This window comes from Ornithorhynchus anatinus, chromosome 2 (assembly GCF_004115215.2).
Source record: "Ornithorhynchus anatinus isolate Pmale09 chromosome 2, mOrnAna1.pri.v4, whole genome shotgun sequence".
In the NCBI taxonomy this organism is placed as follows: Eukaryota; Metazoa; Chordata; class Mammalia; order Monotremata; family Ornithorhynchidae; genus Ornithorhynchus; species Ornithorhynchus anatinus.
The window spans coordinates 111,932,706-111,953,125 of record NC_041729.1 but is presented as its reverse complement, the minus strand read 5'-3'; the positions used below and the strand labels follow the sequence as shown (position 1 = coordinate 111,953,125).

General features: G+C 42.6%; 1 protein-coding gene across 8 annotated transcripts in view; it reads left to right on the top strand.

The window, feature by feature from the left end:
- The window catches only part of MAP4K4 (mitogen-activated protein kinase kinase kinase kinase 4), a 269,726-nt gene extending 262,250 nt beyond the window's left edge, over positions 1 to 7,476 (top strand). For all 8 annotated transcript variants that reach the window (XM_039911193.1, XM_029057433.2, XM_039911195.1 and 5 more), the window contains 5 exons: positions 2,003 to 2,103; positions 4,480 to 4,629; positions 4,879 to 5,038; positions 5,455 to 5,594; positions 6,370 to 7,476. In XM_039911193.1, coding sequence (XP_039767127.1) covers positions 2,003 to 2,103; positions 4,480 to 4,629; positions 4,879 to 5,038; positions 5,455 to 5,594; positions 6,370 to 6,453 — 635 coding nt within the window. In that variant the 3' untranslated portion in view covers positions 6,454 to 7,476. The remainder of the gene's footprint in view (positions 1 to 2,002; positions 2,104 to 4,479; positions 4,630 to 4,878; positions 5,039 to 5,454; positions 5,595 to 6,369) is intronic.
- The last annotated feature ends 12,944 nt before the right edge of the window (positions 7,477 to 20,420 follow it).

The window sequence follows — 20,420 nt, the reverse complement described above, 5'->3', positions numbered from 1 at the left end:
GCCATGCACTGTGCTCAATGCTAGGGTAGACACAAGATAAGCAGGTCAGGCACAGTCCCAGTCCCATATGGGCTCAAAGTCTGAGTAGGAGGAAGAGCAGATACAAAATCCTCAGTGTACAGATGAGGAAACTGAGAGAATTTAATTGATGTGCCCAAAGTCACATATCAGGCAGAGATGGAGCAGAGATTGGAACCTAGGTTTGCTTACTTCCAGGCCCTTGCTCATTCCACTAGGCCATGCTGCTTCATTGGGAATAAGAGGAAATCAAGGATGGTGCTGGGAATATACCTCTGGTCTCTTAGAAAAATATTCCAAATCAGTAGACCAGATTCATTATCAGAATTTCTCCAAGAATCACCCTGTACTACTGCACTTAGTGGATCTTCTAAGAGAAAGAACTGGTTATGGATCATTTTGCAGAGTGTTACAGCTCTATGATAGAATACTAAATTTGAAGAAAACTGAAGATTGTTTCACCAGGTAGTTATTCATTTGCACCCTAAAGTTGAAAGTTGACTGAATTCTGTTACATAGGCAGAACACTGTCCAGTGATGATGATGATGATAATTTTAGTATTTGTTAAGCACTTACTTTGTGCCAAGCACTGTTTTCAGCCCTGGGGTAGATACAAGGTAATCAGGTTGTCCCACGTGGGGCTCACAGTCTTAATCCCCATTTTACAGATGAGGTAACTGTATCAGTGATTTACCTTATATTCTGCCATATTCCCTATCTGTAATTTATTTTAATGTCTGCCTCCCCAACTACACTGTAAGCTCTGTCTACCAACTCCAATGTTTTATACTCTCCCAACTGCTTAGAACAATGTCCTACACACAGTAAATACTCAGTAAATATCGTTGACTGATTGATGCCTGAATGACAAAGAAATAGAAACTGGATACAAGAAGGTCCCTGTATCCTTAGATAGTCTGGCAGATCTTTCAGTTACGTAAGTTCCATACTGTCTCAGATATCAAATCTACATTTGCGAGGGTCTCTACATTTTCACCTCTGAACTCTTCTCAACATCAGATGTCAGGATGAGGTCGCCGGTAATGGAATTCTTCAACATTGGTTTCCTGGTAACTGTCCAAAAGTCAATCATTTTGCAAAATTCAAAATTTATTCATGCCTTTGAAGTACTTATTTTCCCTGGGACCTCCTTTTCCCCTTCCCCATCCTTCCTGTAAAGATTCATATCACAGCAGTTTGAATTGTGGCTTGAGGCCACATTGGCACTTCACATCTGCCAGCTTCTCTTGGTGGCCTTGATTTGTTTCTATTTCCCTGTGATTTAGAGCATCAGTGGACAAGTTCTGCTCTCTAAATATATGGGGATATTTACTTTATGTAATATAAGAGCTAGAAAGTAACCCACTAGCTGAATCCAGCATATAGAAGGGCAATTGACAGATCTTTAGGCCTGAAAATTGTCATGTTCCCAAGGCAAGGTTATAGCAATCCTTTTAGCATAAACAGCTGTGAGAGGGCACTGGTCAGTGATGGTACTGTTCACTGGAGGAATGCAGATGCATAAATCTTCAAATGATTTTTTATGGTTCATCAATTAATGGAAAGAAATGAAGATGATTTGGCAGCATGGCTTAGTGGATATAGCATGGGCTTGGGAGTCAGAGGTCGTGGGTTCTAATCCCAGCTCCGTCACTTGTCAGCTGTGTGACTTTGGGCAAGTCACTTAACTTCCCTGTGCCTGTTACCTCATCTGAAAATGGGGATTAACACTGTGAGCCCAACGTGGGACAACCTGATTACCTTGTATCTCCCCCAGCGCTTAGAAGAGTGCTTGGCACATAGTAAGCACTTAACAAATACTATTATTATTATTATTATTATTATTATTATTATTACTGTGTACTTAGTATATCTGGATCTGGCCCTTCATTTTTTGACCCTGCTATTTACCCTTTCTGAGGGAACTAAACTGGTTTGGAATTTGAAGCTGATCCTGAATGTTGTTCTCCTGTTTGTTTGCAGTAAAATATGAAAGAATCAAGTTCCTGGTAATTGCTTTGAAGAGTTCTGTGGAAGTCTATGCCTGGGCCCCAAAGCCATATCATAAATTTATGGCATTTAAGGTAAGCATTTCATTTGTTCAGTCAACAGTAGTGAATGTGTGAGTGAGAGCTCTCTCTGCACGAGTGTACTTTAAGAGCTTCCTGTGGGCGAATGCTGTTCTGGAGCTGTTCTGCTCTGTGGAGAATTACAAAGATGACATGATGTTCTGCCCTCAAAGAATTTTTATTCTACAGGGGAATTTGGGACTATCACAAATCTGGGTACTGCAATTAGATCCCATGACAGAAAAGTCTAGAACCAGAAGATAAACCAATGCAAAGGTAGAAGCACAAGAATGAAATTTGTGAAAGGAATAAGCCTTTGAGGGAATCCGTAGGGATTCGAATGCTCAATCAGGAGTTGGACTGGGAAGGACAGTGGAAGAGGTGGATTTGGAAGGAGCAGGGGGCCTAGTAGAAAGAGCGTGGGCATAGGAGTCGAGGGACCTGGATTCTAATCCTGGCTCTGCCAATTTTCTGCTGTGTGACCTTGGGCAAGTCACTTAACTTCACTGTACCTCAGTTACCTTATCTGTAAAATGGAGATTAAAACTGTGAGCCCCATTTGGGACATGGACTGTGTCCAACCTAATTAGCTTGTATCTATCCCAGTGCTAAGTACAGTTCCTGGCATATAGTAAGCACTGGACAAATGCCATTATAAAAAAGGCTAAGCCCACGATCCGGTGACCATATGGAGAAGACTGCATTCCGGAAAGGGCGAAGATCTTTAGCATTGGCTTTGGGACAGCAGAGTGTGAATAACTTTACTCAGCAAAAGTGGAGGGTTCAGGCATGTGGACAGTTGTAGGCAAGGGCGAATAGGGAAAGGGGGCCAGGTTGTTGAGTACTGAAGCTCAGAGCCTCTGTAGGCTTCTAAGAAGGGGAATTGACACAATTGGATCAATTCTTAAAGGAACTTAATTTTTTACTGCTATGTGGACGATGGACAAGTGGAAACCCAAGCACTTGGTACAGTGTTTTGTACTCAATAAATACAACCGATGAAGGAGAAGCTTGAGGCGAGGAGCCTCTTTATGGACATTGAGGCCCACAGTGGCAAGAATCCCAGGTTAGAGCACTAACTGTGGTAGCTAAAGCCAGATGAGTGTGGAGTCCCCCAAAGGAGTGAGTCTAAAGAAGAGGGTACACCCGAAATCCTAGTAGGCAGTTAGAGGGTTGGAAGAGCTAGCCCAGATTATGGAGAAGGGAGTCAGATTAAGCAATAATTCCCCATTTCCACACTAGATTCAAACAGAATCTTTGTAGGAGAATGAGAATTTGGAGTGGAGTGGGTTTTAAATCTTCCTCCAGTAACATTGGCTGCACAGTCCCAGGAGCACCGATGGTGCTCGGTAAGAGGGTGATGGTGGCCGAGGCTGATGGTGTGAAGAGGAGTCCAGAGAGTGCCAGGGAGGAGCTTGTCTTCATTGTTTGAACCTTCAAGTCCCTGGAGCAGAAGGCAGCAAACAGAGCAACAAAGGAGGGAGATATCAGATGGAATTGCCTGTCGAGAGGAAAGTCTTGGGGGGATTCAGTGGGCCGGGAACCTTAAGGATTGGGTAGTACCAAGTTGGTGATAACGTGTACATGTTGTGGTCTCAGAGATAGAAGTGCATCTTGAAACAATAAGGTTGCACGGTATATCCAAGTTACTGAATAGCTGATGTGGACTGAAGACTGGGGCCTTTGGAATCTGGCAGATGAAGGAATTTATATGCTGAAAAGGAGAATAGAGGATAATCTCACAAACAGGAAGAAATGAGGAATCTAGACACACTTACATGCACTCATTTATCCTGTTCTCTCCTGGCCCGATCCAAACATCCGTTCTCACAGCCCTACCAGGGGAAGACTGGGTTCAGTGTTCTGATTTGGCATGTTCAAGAGAGGAGTGGGGAGAAGGGCCCTCCTTTGGTCCGGCTGAGGAGACTTTATGCTGCCAGCTCTTGGCAGCCGCTCCTAGGTGTGGGTGGCATCGGTTAAGGATTTAAGGTCAGTCCGTTACGATCTTTGGTATCCTTTAAATTCCACATTTGGTGTATTATAAGTTTGCTCTTAACATAGACCTAACCTGTCTGAACCCGTGCTTAGGGCTCCATTAACTGCTTTTAATGATAACAAGAAGAAGAATGTATTAGCACTTAGCATAAATAAGCTCCAACGACTTAGCCCAATTGGCAGGAAATTGTGGGGAATTTTCCAAAGGAAGACATGTTTCTACTCTGATACTCTGGTCCTGTAGTTTAATCTGCACTGCCAAATTTTCCAAAATGAAAGATTTGAATCACAACAGTGTCTGATTCCAGCCAACGGTGCACGTGTCCCAAGGGAAACCTTTCTCTTAGCCAGAATGCTCACTTAGTTGCCTGATCTTTTGGGGTTGCTGTCTTGCAGTCATTTGGGGAATTGATACACAAGCCCTTGCTGGTGGACCTGACAGTGGAAGAAGGTCAAAGACTGAAAGTCATCTACGGCTCCTGTGCTGGATTCCATGCCGTCGATGTGGATTCAGGTTCCGTCTACGATATTTACCTGCCCACCCATGTAAGCACACACCTGTACTGAGTTCTTCTTTGATGCCATCCGTTTTTCTGAATCGCGTCTATTGCTAGAAGCCTTAGGCCTGTGGAAAACCCAGCCCCAGGCCCTCCCTGATCCCTTAGGCTGTAATCCCTATGTAGGGTAAGGATTGGTGGCCATTTTGTATTTACCTCTGGGCTCAGTACAGTTCTTGGCATGCAGTAAATGCTTAATGAATACCATGATTTTTATTATTCTGTTCTGCTCTCATAGATCCAGAGCACCATCCAACCGCACGCGATAATCATCCTCCCAAACACGGATGGGATGGAGCTCCTGGTGTGCTATGAGGATGAGGGGGTCTACGTTAACACGTACGGGAGAATCACCAAAGATGTGGTTCTGCAATGGGGAGAGATGCCTACATCTGTGGGTGCGTAACTCAGTCCTTTGGGCGTTCAGTGCCAGTCCACCATTGGCAGTGCTGGCAGGATGGTGACAGTCAGAGCTTGTTAATAAGGCATTAAGAGATTCATTTTATGGAAACCTGCCCCCTCAAAAAAAAAACAACCCCAAAAAATTTTGATACATTTTCACCACCATCTCCCCCTTTATTCATCATGGTAATGTTGATTTGCCACACATATACCCATTCATATATAAGGTGTAAATGCCTATTCCCCCCCACCACCCATAGAGGAAAATATATTCAATTTACAGGTTTTTTTCTCACATGAATTTTTACAACACAAGCATACAGACAGACACTGCCTGGCCATGTTCTTAAAATATTTCTTTCAATTTGAGTTTTTCTCATCTTTAACCTTTTTTTGTGTTTCTCTCCTAAAGCATATATTCGATCCAATCAGATCATGGGCTGGGGAGAGAAGGCTATTGAGATCCGATCCGTGGAAACTGGGCACTTGGATGGTGTGTTTATGCACAAAAGGGCACAAAGACTCAAATTTTTATGTGAACGCAATGACAAGGTAATGCTTTTTCTGAACTTGGCTTTGGTAATGATTTTCACTTACCCTGGGTTTTGGTAAATCAAATCCATCAGATTTCTGTGGTGAAAGGCTTTTTCTCCTGCAAAATAGATTCTAGACATAATCCCACTTTTCCCCATCACTGGAATAATTGGGACTTGATTTATCCTGGCTCTGCCACTTGTCTGCTGTGTGGCCTTGGGCAAGTCACTTAACTTCTCTGTGCTTCAGTTACCTCATCTGTAAAACGGGGATTAAGACTGTGAACCCCATGCGAAATAGGGACTGTGACCAACCCAATTTGCTCTTGAGTTGACTAACTCCAGCACTTAGTACAGTGGCTGGCACATAGGAATCACTTAACAAATACCACAATTATTATTATTATTAGAATGTGCTTAACAAATACCACAGTCATCATTATTATTATTATTATGATCCAGTATCTAAAAGCTTTTCTGTCTAATCATGTTATAAGCATTAATTCTTCTTCCAATAATAATAATTTCTTGATTTAGAATGGCCCTTTTATTTCCTGACAGCCCTTTCACGTCAATTATATCATTTTATTCTCATGACATCCCTAGGAGGTAGAGAAATGCAGGGATTTTGGCACCATTTTATTGATAGGGAAGGTGAGGCCCAAAGAGACTGTGATTTGCTTGAGGCTTCACAGCAGGCCAGAGGCAGAGCTGGGCTATCTGTACAATTCTAGATAGGTTTTCTTGCTGGGTGCCACTTGTAACAGCCACTGTTCCTTCTCCTCTGTCCCTAGGTCTTCTTTGCCTCCGTACGGTCCGGTGGAAGCAGTCAGGTCTATTTCATGACCCTAGGCAGGACTTCTCTTCTGAGCTGGTAGAAACAGCATGACGATGAGAAGAGTGCTGACATCCAGAGTCTCGGTGATCTTCAGACCTTGGAATTACTTGCAACTGGAGTACAGACCTGCACTGATGTAACACAGTGAAATATATGTGCAGGCTTCACTGGTGTTAGATTTCTAACTCTGTCTCCATTTTTTCTGTCCCCCTTCTTTGCCTTGCCCCATCTCAGTTACTCCTCTCTTCCCTTCTATTCCCTACTTCCCTTCCTCCTCTTTCTCTCTTTTTTCATTTGTTCTCTCTGTCCTTCTCCTCTCTCTAATAAAGGCTGCAATGCAGCTGGTGCTTTTTAAGATATTACCATCAGGTGCTATTATAGAAGTGTTTGGGATTTGGCATCATGCTTTAGAAAGTAACACAATTTTCCTTGAAGCTCCAGAATTCCTTGTCTTTGAATGACTCTGTTGTGTTAGTAAATAAAGCGAGAGGCTTGAGCAGGCTGTTGGTTTGACTGGGAGCAGGCAAGGGAAGGTTAAAAAGTGGTGGTCTGAGAGCCAGTCTTGCTGAAGCAGAGAGCAGATTTAATATAGTAACATTAACAATGTATTTAATTGACATTTCTTTTTTTTTTTTGGTAATGTGACAATATGTGGACAAAGAGGAAGGTGCAGGTTTAAGAAGTTAATATTTATAAAATGTGAAAGGCACAGTGGCTAGGATAACTTTTTGTGGGCCGTGGGGGGTTGTGGGGAGGGAGGGAAGTGAAAAGGGATCTTAATTTGTTTCTTCATTTTGGGGTTTGTTTTTGGTGGAAGGGAGGGAGGGAGGGAGGGAGGGTGCTGTTTTTGGCCTGGCCAAGAGCTTTGTCATTTTTCTGTGTACCAGGTTTTGCCTAAAATTTGTGCAGGTGATTAAAAAAAAAGTTTGTTCATTTTCTATAATGATTCTGTGTTTGGCCAGAACTTGATTGTGTCACAGTATTAGCACTGCCTCAGTTAAAGGTTTAATTTTTGTTTAAACCTAGAAGTGCAACAACAGTTTTACCACAGTCTGCACTTGCAGAAAAAAAAAATTACACATTTATTTTTTTGTGCCTACCTCATTGTTTTTATGCATTAAAATAAGAGGTGGTTTACTTTATACATTTTTAGAGGGAAAAAATTGTCTAATTTAATCTTAATATTGAAACTACCAGTTGAAAAGTTTGACTGTTAATCTGTAGTGAGTTTCAGCAGGAGAGAAGAGTTGGTCACCGATATGGGGTAAACAGCTTTATGGCATTAAAATACTGATGGTTGTGATTTGCTTACTGATTTTGGAAAGCAAAGTGCTTCATTTAGTGGGTTCACCATGAATGGCAGATGGCTGAATTGAGTCTTCAATTGGAGAGATTTCACTTTTCTAAATTTGCATTGAGTAGCAGGCAGATTGACATTTGGATAGTTCTACAAACTGTTACTGTTGTCAGGAAGTTGCTTTTCATTTTTAAAAATGCAATACACTAAAACTATTTTAAGAATGTAGTTAATTCTGTGTATTCATACCGCAGCATATATATCTTGGGTTCTAGATGCAAGATCCATCTGAGACCCATCTAAGACCCACGAGAAGCAGCATGGCATGTGAGAAGCAGCATTACATAGTGGCTAGAGCACGGGCCTGGGCATCAGAAGGTTGGGGTTCTAATCCCGGCTCTTCCGCTTATCTGCTGTGTGACCTTGGGCAAGTCACTTCACTTCTCTGGGCCTCAGTTACCTCATCTGTAAAATGAGGATTAAGACTGTGAGCCCCATGTGGGACAACTTGATTACCTTGTATCTACCCCAGCGCTTAGAACAGTGCTTGGCACATAGTAAGTGCTTAACAAATACCAATATTATTATTATTAAGACCCAAGTTCTGGCTTTTCTTTCTCTTTTGTGTCTCTTTCTCTCTCTCTATCTTTTCTCTCTTCTCTCTCCCCCTCCCTTTCTCTAGTTTTCTCTGTAAAAGGGCAGTCTTATAACTATGTTCTTGACATTTGTAATAAATGGCTTGAGAGTAATGATTTGTTTAATGGCTACAGGTTCATTACTTGACAAATCTTTGAATATATAATAATCTGTTGGGTATGTAACAATGCACAGGGGTCATGATTCAGCCGTGTTCATTTTAACCTGTTTATTTTGGGTGGAGTATTTTGCTAACAACTGCCTGGTGCTGTTCATTCAGTACATAGGTTAGCAGTGGTCCACTGGTGTTGTCTACTGTGGTTAACTTTCTCATGGCGTGACAATTGAGGAGTTTTTTTCCAATCTTTTCACCAAACTTCTGGTCACAGATCTCTGTAACCTCAGCTGCCCCCACTCGAGGCCTCTGCGCAGCAGTCCTTCTGCTGTCTCATCGATTCAGGCCCCATTCTATCTGCTGAAATTCTCTTCCATTCTACTGCTGCGTGATAATGCTGTCAGCTCCCCTTTGAACCACACTTTTTCAGTTTTTTGGATTTTTTTTTTTTTAAACCATCAAGCCAGGAAACCCTGACCCACACACAGGAAGATTAGAAACAAAGTAAGCCTTACTTTTATTGCCGAAGGCATATTTTTAGCAGGTTTTTTTTCCTCATTATGTGACTTTCGGAGAGCACCAGAGGCCAAAGCCAAGAGACTCATCTCTTCCCTAATCGTTTGCGGCTGACCTGGAGGAAGCTTCGACCATTCTTAGGGCCTCATGGACTGGGAGGTTAGAGAGGAGGCTGGAATGTGCCTCGATCCTCCACTTGGGAGTCACACCCTCCCCGTCACTTAATTGACGGAGGCCAGGCAGTCAGGTGACCTTACGCGTGGTTTGTTTTGTGAAGCTCTGTGTGTGTCTAAGTGGCCGGAAGTCTTCCCAGAAGCCACCTTGAAATCAGTTCAGTTCCTGGAGGGGTGATTGGTCAGATATCGGCTGAGATCCCCCTCCTACACACACACACAAATGGACTGGTGAAGTTCCTATCCTTTAGCCAAGTGAGGGCTGGTGGCTACCTGATCTGCAGAAGTGCCAAGGAGACAAAACGACACCTGAAAACAGTATTGCGAAGAAACCACTACATAGAAAATGGTGAACTCTTTTGAAACAGTGCTTTGGAAAGCAAAAACAAAAATTTTAAAAATGCAAAAATGCTCCTAGGTTTAGTTAAAGCTTCAATAAGTAATACTTTTCTTTTATCTATAAGTCAAAATAATCCTAACTGTATGACTACAGTGTTTTCATTTTTATCTTATGCACATGTTATGTTGAAGAAATGTTTACAAAAATGGTTTTGTTACACTAATGTGCATCACATATTTATGGTTTATTTGAAAGTGATTTTTTTGTGGGTTATTTAGTTTTTCATATTATTAGTAGCACACGTTTTTCTGCTGATTATAAAGATGCTAAACAGTAATACAAATGACAAACTGCGATGAATTTACTAATCAAAGAGCTGCAAAGCAGACTGGTGACAAGTAAACACTCAGCTTTTTTTTTGCAGTGCTATCTAACTTGTCTTCTGTGTACTATGGAAATTGTTGTTTTCCCCTCTTTTTCCGTAAATAAAGTCAAAAATGACAACCAAGGTCTGGTGAGGAAGGTGAATCTTTTTTTTTTTTTTCCAGATTAAGAAAGCTGTATGAGGCCTCCCTCGAGAGATGGGCATGGATGCTGGTTGGGTAAATGTTTAGAACATGCCCCACACATGCTTCACCCTCCCAATTATTCACAATCTCTTATGAGTAGAGAACTGTACTAGGGTCCATACAGCAGAGCTGTTCAGAAAAAGTACCGCACAATCCCAGTCCTTGTGGAGTTTACCAAAGGAAATAGAAGGAGAAAATAGATCCAGAAAACTGTGGATAAATCAATCAATAGCATAAGTAATTGCACTGGGATTCTAAGGTAGTGAAGGGGATAATGTACCTGGAAATAGAAGTGGATTAATCAGGGAGGTATCCTGTCGGATTCATCTTTTAGAGAAAAAGGGAAGAGACAGTTTGGGAAAACTGAGAAGGGAGGACGTGTGCAACAAAGGAATGGTGTGAGCAGGGAGCCAGAGGCAGGAGAGTTGAGAGGAAGGGACAGTTGAGAGGTATGGCAAGGAATGTGTTGACCAACTCTGTTGTATTCCCCCAAGTGCTTAGCACAGTGCTCTGCTCACAGTGAACAATAAATACCATTGATTGATTATGCTCCTAATGCCAACCTACTCACTGTTCACAGATCCCATCTAACACTGACCCTTTGTCCAAATCCTCCTTCTGGCCTGGAAGGCATGGGTTCTAATCCTGGTTCTGCCACTTGTCTGCTGGGTGAATTTGAGCAAGCTGCTAAACTTCTCTGTGCCTCAGTGACCTCATCTGTAAAATGGGGATTAAGACTGTGAGCCCCATGTGGGACAACCTGATTACCTTGTGTCTACACCAGTGCTTAGAACAGTGCTTGGTACATAGTAAGTGCTTAGCCAATACCATAATTATTATTGTTATCAATTCCCTCTTCCTCCTTATCTGACTCTGTTGTATTGTACTCTCCCAAGTGCTTAGTACTCTGTAATAATAATAATGTTGGTATTTGTTAAGCGCTTACTGTGTGCAGAGCACTGTTCTAAGCGCTGGGGTAGACACAGGGGAATCAGGTTGTCCCACAATGGGGCTCACAGTCTTAATCCCCATTTTACAGATGAGGTAACTGAGGCACAGAGAAGTTAAGTGACTTGCCCGTAGTCAGCTGACAAGTGGCAGAGCCGGGATTAGAACCCATGACCTCTGACTCCCAAGCCCAGGCTCTTTCCACAGTAAGTGCTCAGTTCTAGTCCCAACTCTTCCACTTGCCTGCTGTGTGAACTTGAGAAAGTCACTTCTTTGTGCCTCAATTTCCTTATCTGTAAAATGTGGATTAAATACCTATTATCTTTCCTACTTATACTGTGAGGCCTTTGGGGAGAGCGATTGTGCCCAACCTTATTATGTTGCATATGTTTCAGGGTTTAGTAAAGAGTTTAACACATATTAGGCACTTAAAGTATCTTTATTATTATTATTAGCTGATTCCACATACTACCACTCTCCCCACCTTCAGAGCCTACCTAAAATCACAACTCCTCCAAGAGTCACTTGGTTATTCACCCTACCCCCAGTCCCACAGCACAGCACTTACGTTCATATTCTTTACCCTCTACCGTTTCTCCTATCTGTAATTTATTTTTTACTGTCTGTGTACCCTTCTGGAATATAAGCTCTTGGTGGACAGGCATTGGATCTACCAACTGTTGTATTTACTTTCACAAACACTTAGGCCACATGTAACTCTGCATATAGTGAGCATTCAGTGATCGATGATTGATTGTTTCATTGATTGATAGGAGCAAGAGCATAAGGTGGGGTGTAGCAGAAGAGGATCCTACATAATAGGCAATCTTTGCATAACAACATTGCCTAGTGGAAAGAGCACAAGCCTGGGAATCAGGAGATCTGAATGCTAGTCTCAGCTAGCCTACTGGGTGACCTCTGTCAAGTCACTAACTTCTCTGTGCCTCAGTTTCCTCATCTGTAAATTGGGAATAATAATAACAACGGTATTTGTTAAGCGCTTACTATGTACCAAGCACTGTTCTAAGCGCTGGGGTAGATAAAGGGTCATCACGTCCCATGTGGGGCTCACAGTCTTAATCCCCATTTTACAGATGATGTCACTGAGGCACAGAGAAGTTAGGTGACTTGCCCAAAGTCACACAGCTGATAAATGGTGGAGGCGGGATTAAAACCTGTGATCTCTGATTCCCAAGCCTGTGCTCTTTCCACTGAGCCACGCTGCTTCTCTATAAAATACCTTGTTTCTCTGCCCCTTTTATTGTGAGCCCTAAGTGGGCAAGGATTGTGTGTCAGATATGATGATCACTTCTCTGTGCCTCGGTTACCTCATCTGTAAAATGGGAATAAGAATGTGAGTCCTACATGAGACAGAGACTGTGTCCAACCCAATTTCCTTGTATCCACCCCAGTGCTTAGTACAGTGCCTGGCACACACAAAGTAAGCATTTAACAAATACCAGAATAAAAATAATAACTATAATTACCCGAGTACAGTGCACAATCTTTGGCACATACTAAATGCTTAAATTTGATTATTGCATTGTAATTTTTTTAGTATTTGCACTGCCAAGTAGGCCTTTAAAGTTGAACATAATAAAATTGACAGATTCATGAATTAAGTTGATTTAGCACCTTTGTGTGATGACTTCTCTACCTTCCCATGATGTCAATAGAATTAATAAATGTGATGTCAGTAAATTTTGGTCATTTTTAAGTTTGGAGGAGTTTGTTATAGAGGGGAGGAAAAGAGTCTCTAAAGTTTCTTTGTGGGGACTGGCACCTATGGGCAATTTTTCTTAGTCATCATTCTTCTCACTTCACCATCCAAGATTTGGAAATGGCTAAGTTTTTGAAGGATAATGGAGCTTGATGCCTTAAAAGAAGCAAGGTTAACTTACCGTTGCAGCCTGTGCTATGTTTCCATCAGTCAAACAGTCGTGTTTATTGAGTGCTTACTGTGTGCACAGCACTGTACTATTAGGAGAGTACAGTATAACAATATATCAGACATTCCCTGCCCATAACGAGCTTACAGTCTAGAGGGGGAGACAGAGATTAATATAAATAAATTAATTACAAATATGTTCATATGTGCTGTGGGGTTGGGAGCGAGATGAATAAGCAAGTCAGGGAGACACAGAAGGGAATGGAAGAAAGGAAAAGAGAGCTTAGGAGGGTTGGGGGAGGAGATGTGCCTTCAATACGGCTTTGAAGTGGGGAAGAGCAATTATCTGTCAGATACGAAGAGGGAGGGTGTTCCAGGCCAGAGGCAGGACATGGAGGTCAGAGGTCAGTGAGATAGATGAGATTGAGGTACAATGAGTACTTCCCATCAAGTATTTGTATGGATATTGTGTAGATATTTGAGCCATCAGCAAATACGAGAAAAAAGTAATATTACTCCTCCCTCTCCTACCAAAAAAAGCTTTCCTGTCAGCTATTACTGTGCTAAGTGAAATATGAAATTTTAAAATATCCAAATCCTGATCTTTTCCCAGGTGAACCAAAATAACTCTCCTGCATTAATTTTTTTTTTCCCCTTAAAAAATCTATGCCCTTTCGAAACATGTTCTCTTAACAATGTCCATTGGATTGCAGATTTTTTGAAGGCTGGACAGGAACTGTGTTTTCTACATTTTTCTAGTCTCCCAGGTGTCCGGCAGTGTTATTTTAATTTGGTGTATTGCATTTAAGTGCTGATTTGGCACCATGTTCTGGGGAAAAACATAAGGATTACCATTCAATTCCTGGCCCTGGCCTACAGTGAAGTGAGCCTGTAGTTGGGCAGGGATTGTCTCTATCTGTTCCCAAATCGTACATTCCAAGTGCTTAGTACAGGACTCTGCACACAGTAAGCACTCAATAAATACAATTGCATGAATGAATGAATCTAAAAGGGGGAGGGAGGAAGGATGAAGCAAATATGAATTAGCAGGCCTTTTTGCAGAAAGAAAATCTTTCAGGGTGAGTTTGGAGTTGCCAAATCTCAGAATCTAAAAAGGGGAATGGAGAAGTGTCCTAGTAAATATGAATTAATAGACTTTTTTGCTGAGAGAAAATCTTTCAGGGATCTGACTATCCTGTAGATCAGATAGCATTAAATCTAGATCAAATACCCTGAATTTAATTTCCACAACTCTTCCTTACACATAATAGAGGATCATATCCTAGTATATTGTATAATCAAGATTCAGTTTACCAGTAACAGCAGCTGTTGGGAATAATTAGGACGAGAGAGAGAGACATGTGGTCTATCCAACCACAACTTCCTCACTTGCCTTCTCTCCCACAAACCTCCTCCCCATAAATCTGTACTGATCCCCCACAAAGACCTCTGATTTTTAGACTCCATCCAATTTTTTCAACTCATCATGTTCCACTAAACTTCCGTACCCAAACTACCTTCCCTTGATAACCAAATGGATGCTCTCAATACCACTCTCTCAACTCATTTGCTACCCTATCCTTTTGTCAATCTCATATCACCCATAGCCCTGCACAGGCTGCCTCCTTCTCTCAGTGCATGAGCCACAGAGCACTGCTGATGGAAATCTAAATTTCAGGCCAAGTTCTTCCACTTTAAGTTTATCCGTGAATGCTTTATCTCTGCCCAGCAAAGTTATTGGCACCCATGCCCATTGCCCTCACCAGTTGTCCAGACATTTAACTCTGTCCTGAGGCCCCCTGCTCCCCACAACCCCCATCCCTTTTCCCCAATGACCTGGCCACCCACTTTATTAAGAAAATTGATACCATCAGGTGTAATCCCCCTGCCTCTCTTCAGTCCCACCCCACTCCTACCTATGTGTTATCCTTGACTTCTCTCTCTCATTCAACCCACATATTCAATCCATCACTAAATCCTATCAGTCACACCTTCACAACATTCAGTCACACCTTCACAACATTGCTAAAATCTGCTCTTTCCTCTCCATCCAAATTGCTACCACGTTAATAAAATCACTTATCCTATCCCTCCTGGATTACTGCATCAGCCTCCTTGCTGACCTCCCTGCCTCCTGTCTCTCCCCACTCCAGGCCATACTTCACTGTGCTTCCCAGATCATTTTTCTACAGAAGCTTTCAGGGAATGTTTCCCCACTCCTCAGGAAACTCCAGTGGTTGTCCATCCACCTCTGCATGAAACAAAAACTTCTCACCATTGGCTTTAAAGCACTCATTCACCTTGCCCCCTCTACCTCACTTCGCTACTCTCCTACTACAAACCCAGCCCACACACTACACTCCTCTAATGTCAACCTTATCACTGTGCCTCGATCTCATCTGTCTCACCGCCAACCCCTCGCTCACATCCTGCCTCTGGCCTGTAACTCTCTCCCTCCACAAATCCTACAGTAAATTACTCTTCACCCACTTCAAAGCCTTATTGAGGGCCCATCTTCTCCAAGAGGCCTTCCTTAAGCTCCCCTCCTTACTCTTCTCCCACCCCCTTCTGCTTCGTCCTGACTTGCTCCCTTTGTTCATCCCCCCCTCCAGCCCCACAACATGTATGTACATAGCTGTAATTTATTTATATAAATGTCTGTCTCTGCACCTTCTAGACTATAAGCTCGTCGTGGACAGGTATTGTGTCTGTTTATTGGTGTATTATACTCTCCCAAGTGCTTAGTATAGTGCTGTGCACACAATAAGTGCTCAATTAATACGAATGAATGAACATGGAACACTGATGCCGTGACGCACTTGGGCGAGTACAATGTAAAAGAGTTGGTAGACATATTCTCTGCCTACATTGAGCTTCAATCTAGAGGGAGAGACAGATATTAATTTAAATAAATAATTTATGGAGATAATATAAATTTACAGATATAAATTATTTATAGGTATATCTATATGCAGTATCTCTATAATCTGTTCTTTCCTCTCCATCCAAATTATTTTCATGCTGATCAATTGAGTGCTTAGTATGTGCAGAGCCCTGTACTAAGCACTTGGGAGAGTACGACGCAATAGAGTTTGTAGGTAGAGCCCTGTACTAAGCACTTGGGAGAGTACAATGCAATAGAGTTTGTAGGTATGTTCCCTTCTCACAATGAGCTTATAGTTGAGAGGTCCAGGTGCATATACTTTCTCATCTTGAGTACTACCTCAGCATCCTCACTGACCTCCCTGCCTCCAGTCTCTCCTTCTCCAGCCCATACGTCATTCTGTGACCCAGATCATTTTTATGAAAAAACATTGTCCATATCTCTTCACTCCTCAAAAATGACCAGTGGTTGCCCATCCACCTCTGCATCAAACAGAAACTCCATTGACTTTAAGGCATTCCTACTTTACCTCACTGATCCAATCTGTATTGATCCAATCCAACCCAATCCATACACTTGAGGTCTTTAACACCAACATACTCTGTACCTTGATTTTGCCTTTCCCGCTGCTGAACTCCTGCCCACTTCTTCCCTTTGGCCTGGAATTCCCTCTTCCTTCATCTACAGTCCACCACTCTCCCCACCTTCAAAACCTTCCTAAAATCACACCTCCTCCAAGAGGCCTTCCCTGACCAAGCCCTCATTACCACTATCAGCTCTCTCTTTTCACCGATTACTCACTTGGCTTTGTATTCAAGCAGCATGGCTCAGTGGAAAGAGCATGGGCTTTGGAGTTAGAGGTCATGGGTTCGAATCCCGGCTCGGCCACTTGTCAGCTGTGTGACTTTGGGCAAGTCACTTAACTTCTCGGTGCCTCAGTTACCTCATCTGTAAAATGGGGATTAAGACTGTGAGCCCCACGAGGGACAAACTGATTCCCCTGTATCTACCCCAGTGCTTAGAACAGTGCTCGGCACATAGTAAACGCTTAACAAATACCAACATTGTTATTATTATTCATTCAGTAGTATTTATTGAGCGCTTACTATTGTATCCCTTCGGCACTTAGTTTTGTAATTTGTTTTTAAGTCTGCCTCCCCCTAGACTGTAAACTACTGTAAACTACTAGAGAAGCAGCATGGCTCAGTGGAAAGAGCACGGGCTTAGAAGTCAGAGGTCATGGGTTCTAATGCCGGCTCTACCACTTGTCAGCTGCGTGACTTTGGGCAAGTCACTTCACTTCTCTGTGCCTCAGTTACCTCATCTGGAAAATGGGGATTAAGACTGTGAGCCCCGCATGGGACCTGATTACCTGTATCTACCCCAGCGCTTAGAACAGTGCTCGGCACATAGTAAGCGCTTAACAAATATCAACATTATTATTATTATTACTTGTGGGCTGGGATAATTTTCACCAACTCTATTTTACTGTACTTTCCCAAGCATTTAACACAGCATTCTGTACACAGTAAGCATTTAATAAATATCACCAATTGATTGATTGATTGATTGACCGTGTGGCCAATCACATGAACACAGCTTTCAAATGCAGAATCCCCCTGTCAGCCAGACACAGCCTGTGTGGGGGGAAAACTGGCCCTGAGGGAGAGCAGAGGGTTGAGCTGCATCTGTCCGTCTTGGCCACCCAAGATGCGGGCCACGGCTCCTCAGGTAATCAATCAACTAATCAATTAAATTTTTTGAGCACTTACTGGGTGCAGAGCACTATACTATGCACTTGGGAGAGTACAGTACAAGAGAGTTGGTAGACATGTTCCCTGCCCATAGTGGGCTTACAGTCTAGAGGTGGAGGCAGACATAAATATAAATGAATAAATTACTTTTATAATAAATAAATTACAGATCTGATAAATTATGGATACAGTAAATAAATTATAGCTATAATAAATTACAGTTATAATAGGGTATGGCCAACAGCCCTGCAGAAGGGGTCCACTGAGGCCCCATTTTGAACTTGTGGCTAGTCTGATGAAGCCAGAAAAGAGAGGTTGGATGATGTTGGAGCTCAGAACTGTTCAGGTGTTTTCCCCAGGCTGTACTTAGTGGGAGACAACCGGAAATGCAAAAAAAATGAATGAAATTGGCTCCCCATGCTAGACTGTAACCCTGTGTGGGCAGGGAATGTGTCTGTTTATTGTTAACCTGTACTCCCAAGCACTTAGTGCAGTGCTCTGCACATCGTAAGCACTCAGTAAATATGAGTGAATGAATGAATGAATGAATGAATAAAGAAGCCCTGTTCTGGGGGCTGATGGGCAGAGGGATTTTCTTTAATGATGATGTTGGTATTTGTTAGGCGCTTACTATGTGCCGAGCACTGTTCTAAGCGCTGGGGTAGAAACAGGGTAATCAGGTTGTCCCACGGGAGGCTCAGAGTTAATCCCCATTTTACAGATGTTCTTTACTGCCGTGCCTGACTGTGCCTGTTTTGCAGCTTCAAATTCCATGTCTCAGAACTGGTTCACCACAGTGACTCAAACTAATCAATCAATCAAGGGTATTTAATGAACTCTTACTGTATATATAGCACTGTACTAAGCTTGGGAAAGTCCAGTACAAAACTTGGGTAGACACGATTCCTGACCACTAGGAGCTCATAGCAATTTTAGAGAGCAATGATCATTCCCTCTGGGGCCTGTTTGCTTGCCTCAGGATTTCTCAGGCCCTCTCCCCCTGAATGGGTATCTCTGGAGTTGGGGGATACTTTGCTGCACTCCCTGGAAATCCTCCCCTGTGGGCAGGGAATGTGTCTGTTTATTACTATATTATACTCTCCCAAACACTTAGCAAGTGCTCTGTACACAGAAAGTGCTCAGTAATTATGATTGAATGAATGAATGAAAAGTGCTTCAGGGGTCTTCTCTGGAGATTGAGCTGTGCAGGCAGCTGCCTCTTAATGTGGTACAGTTCTGAAACTAGAGCACTGGTCTCATGAGAGTTTTCATTTCTAGCATTGACTGAGGGGGTACTGTGTGCTGGACATGGGAACGAGTACCCTATCTAACAGACTGGGTGTCTATCATATGCAGAACCCTCTGCTAGGCACATGGAACATAAGTACCTAGTACAGTGCTCTGCGCACAGTAAGCACTCAATAATAATAATAATAATAATGGTATTTGTTAAGCACTTCCTATGCACTCTTCTAAGCACTGGGGTTGATACGAGGTAATCAGGCTGTCCCATGTGGGGCTCCCAGTCTTAATCCCCATTTTACAGATGAGGTAACTGAGGCACAGAAAAGTGAAGTGACTTGCCCAAGACCACACAGAAGACAAATTGCAGAGCCGGGACTAGGACCAGGTCCATGCTCTATTCTCTATGCCATGCTGCTTCCAGCTTTACATTAGCCAACACAGGTAATGAGACTGCAGTGGTTTCCTTGGCAGCTGTCCTGGCCACCTCCCGCTTGCAGGTCGGTGTCTCAGTACTGGCACTCTGCTGCACTCCCTTAAGCCACAGAGGAGTTTTGCATGTAAAGTTCTTGATCAGTCTCAAAACGAGCAACCTATTGACTTGCCCACTCACTTGTGTCAGTCAATCGATGGAGTTTACTGAACACCCATTGTGTGCAGAGCATGTACTAAGCTCTGAGGAGAGTAGAATACAATAGAGTAGTTAGACACGATCTCTGCCAATCAATCAGACAGTCAATCATATTTATTGAGTACTGTACTAAGCACTTGGGAGAGTACAGTACAACAATAAACAGACACAGTCCCTGCCCATAACAAGCTTACAATCTAAAGGGGAAGACAGAGTTGGGTGGTTTCCCTCCCTCCCCCATCCACTGCTGCCCTGTTCCTTCTGTTCTCCTTCAGGGCCATGAGGAGCAAATCTGTTCCCCCTCCAGGAACTTAAGTCAAGTGGGACCCACTGTTCCCGTTAACAAGACTGGTAAGGAGATAGAGTCAGGGGGTGCTGCAGAAACTACACACATTGTAATTAATTCCTTCATGCAGGTTTTCAGAGCTGAAATCTTCAGGACTGGATGGGCCCCAACTTCTGTTTATGAAAGGAGATGCTATCACATTGTCTTAAGTAAATCCCAGCCACCCCTATGCTGTCAAAACTAGAAGCACTTTTTCCCTCAGGGACAATGTTATAAATTGGGGTGACATTCCTGACCCATTGGCCAGATAGTAGGCTGCTTAGAATGAGAAACATCTTCTTTCAACAGATATCGAGAGAGCAAATGAAGTCTAAAGTACAGCTAAATTCATGGATCCTAATGCTGGGCTTTCGTTGTTAGCGTAAAATGGGGGATAAAATGTAAAAGCACCATATGTGCTGAGCTCCTAAAGTCGATGCATTTGACTTATTTGGGATAACTTGTATCTACCACACCGCTTAGAACAGTGCTTGACACATAGTAAGCACTTAACAAATGCCCTAATTATTATTATTTTTGTATATATGAGTACCCTATATTCTTAAAACTCTCTGTTAATACAGTACTCTGCACACACTAAGCGCTTAATAAATACAATTGATTGATTGAAGTTTTTCCATGGACATTTCTCTTAACTTGTTGGCTATGTCACCACTTCCACATCAGAC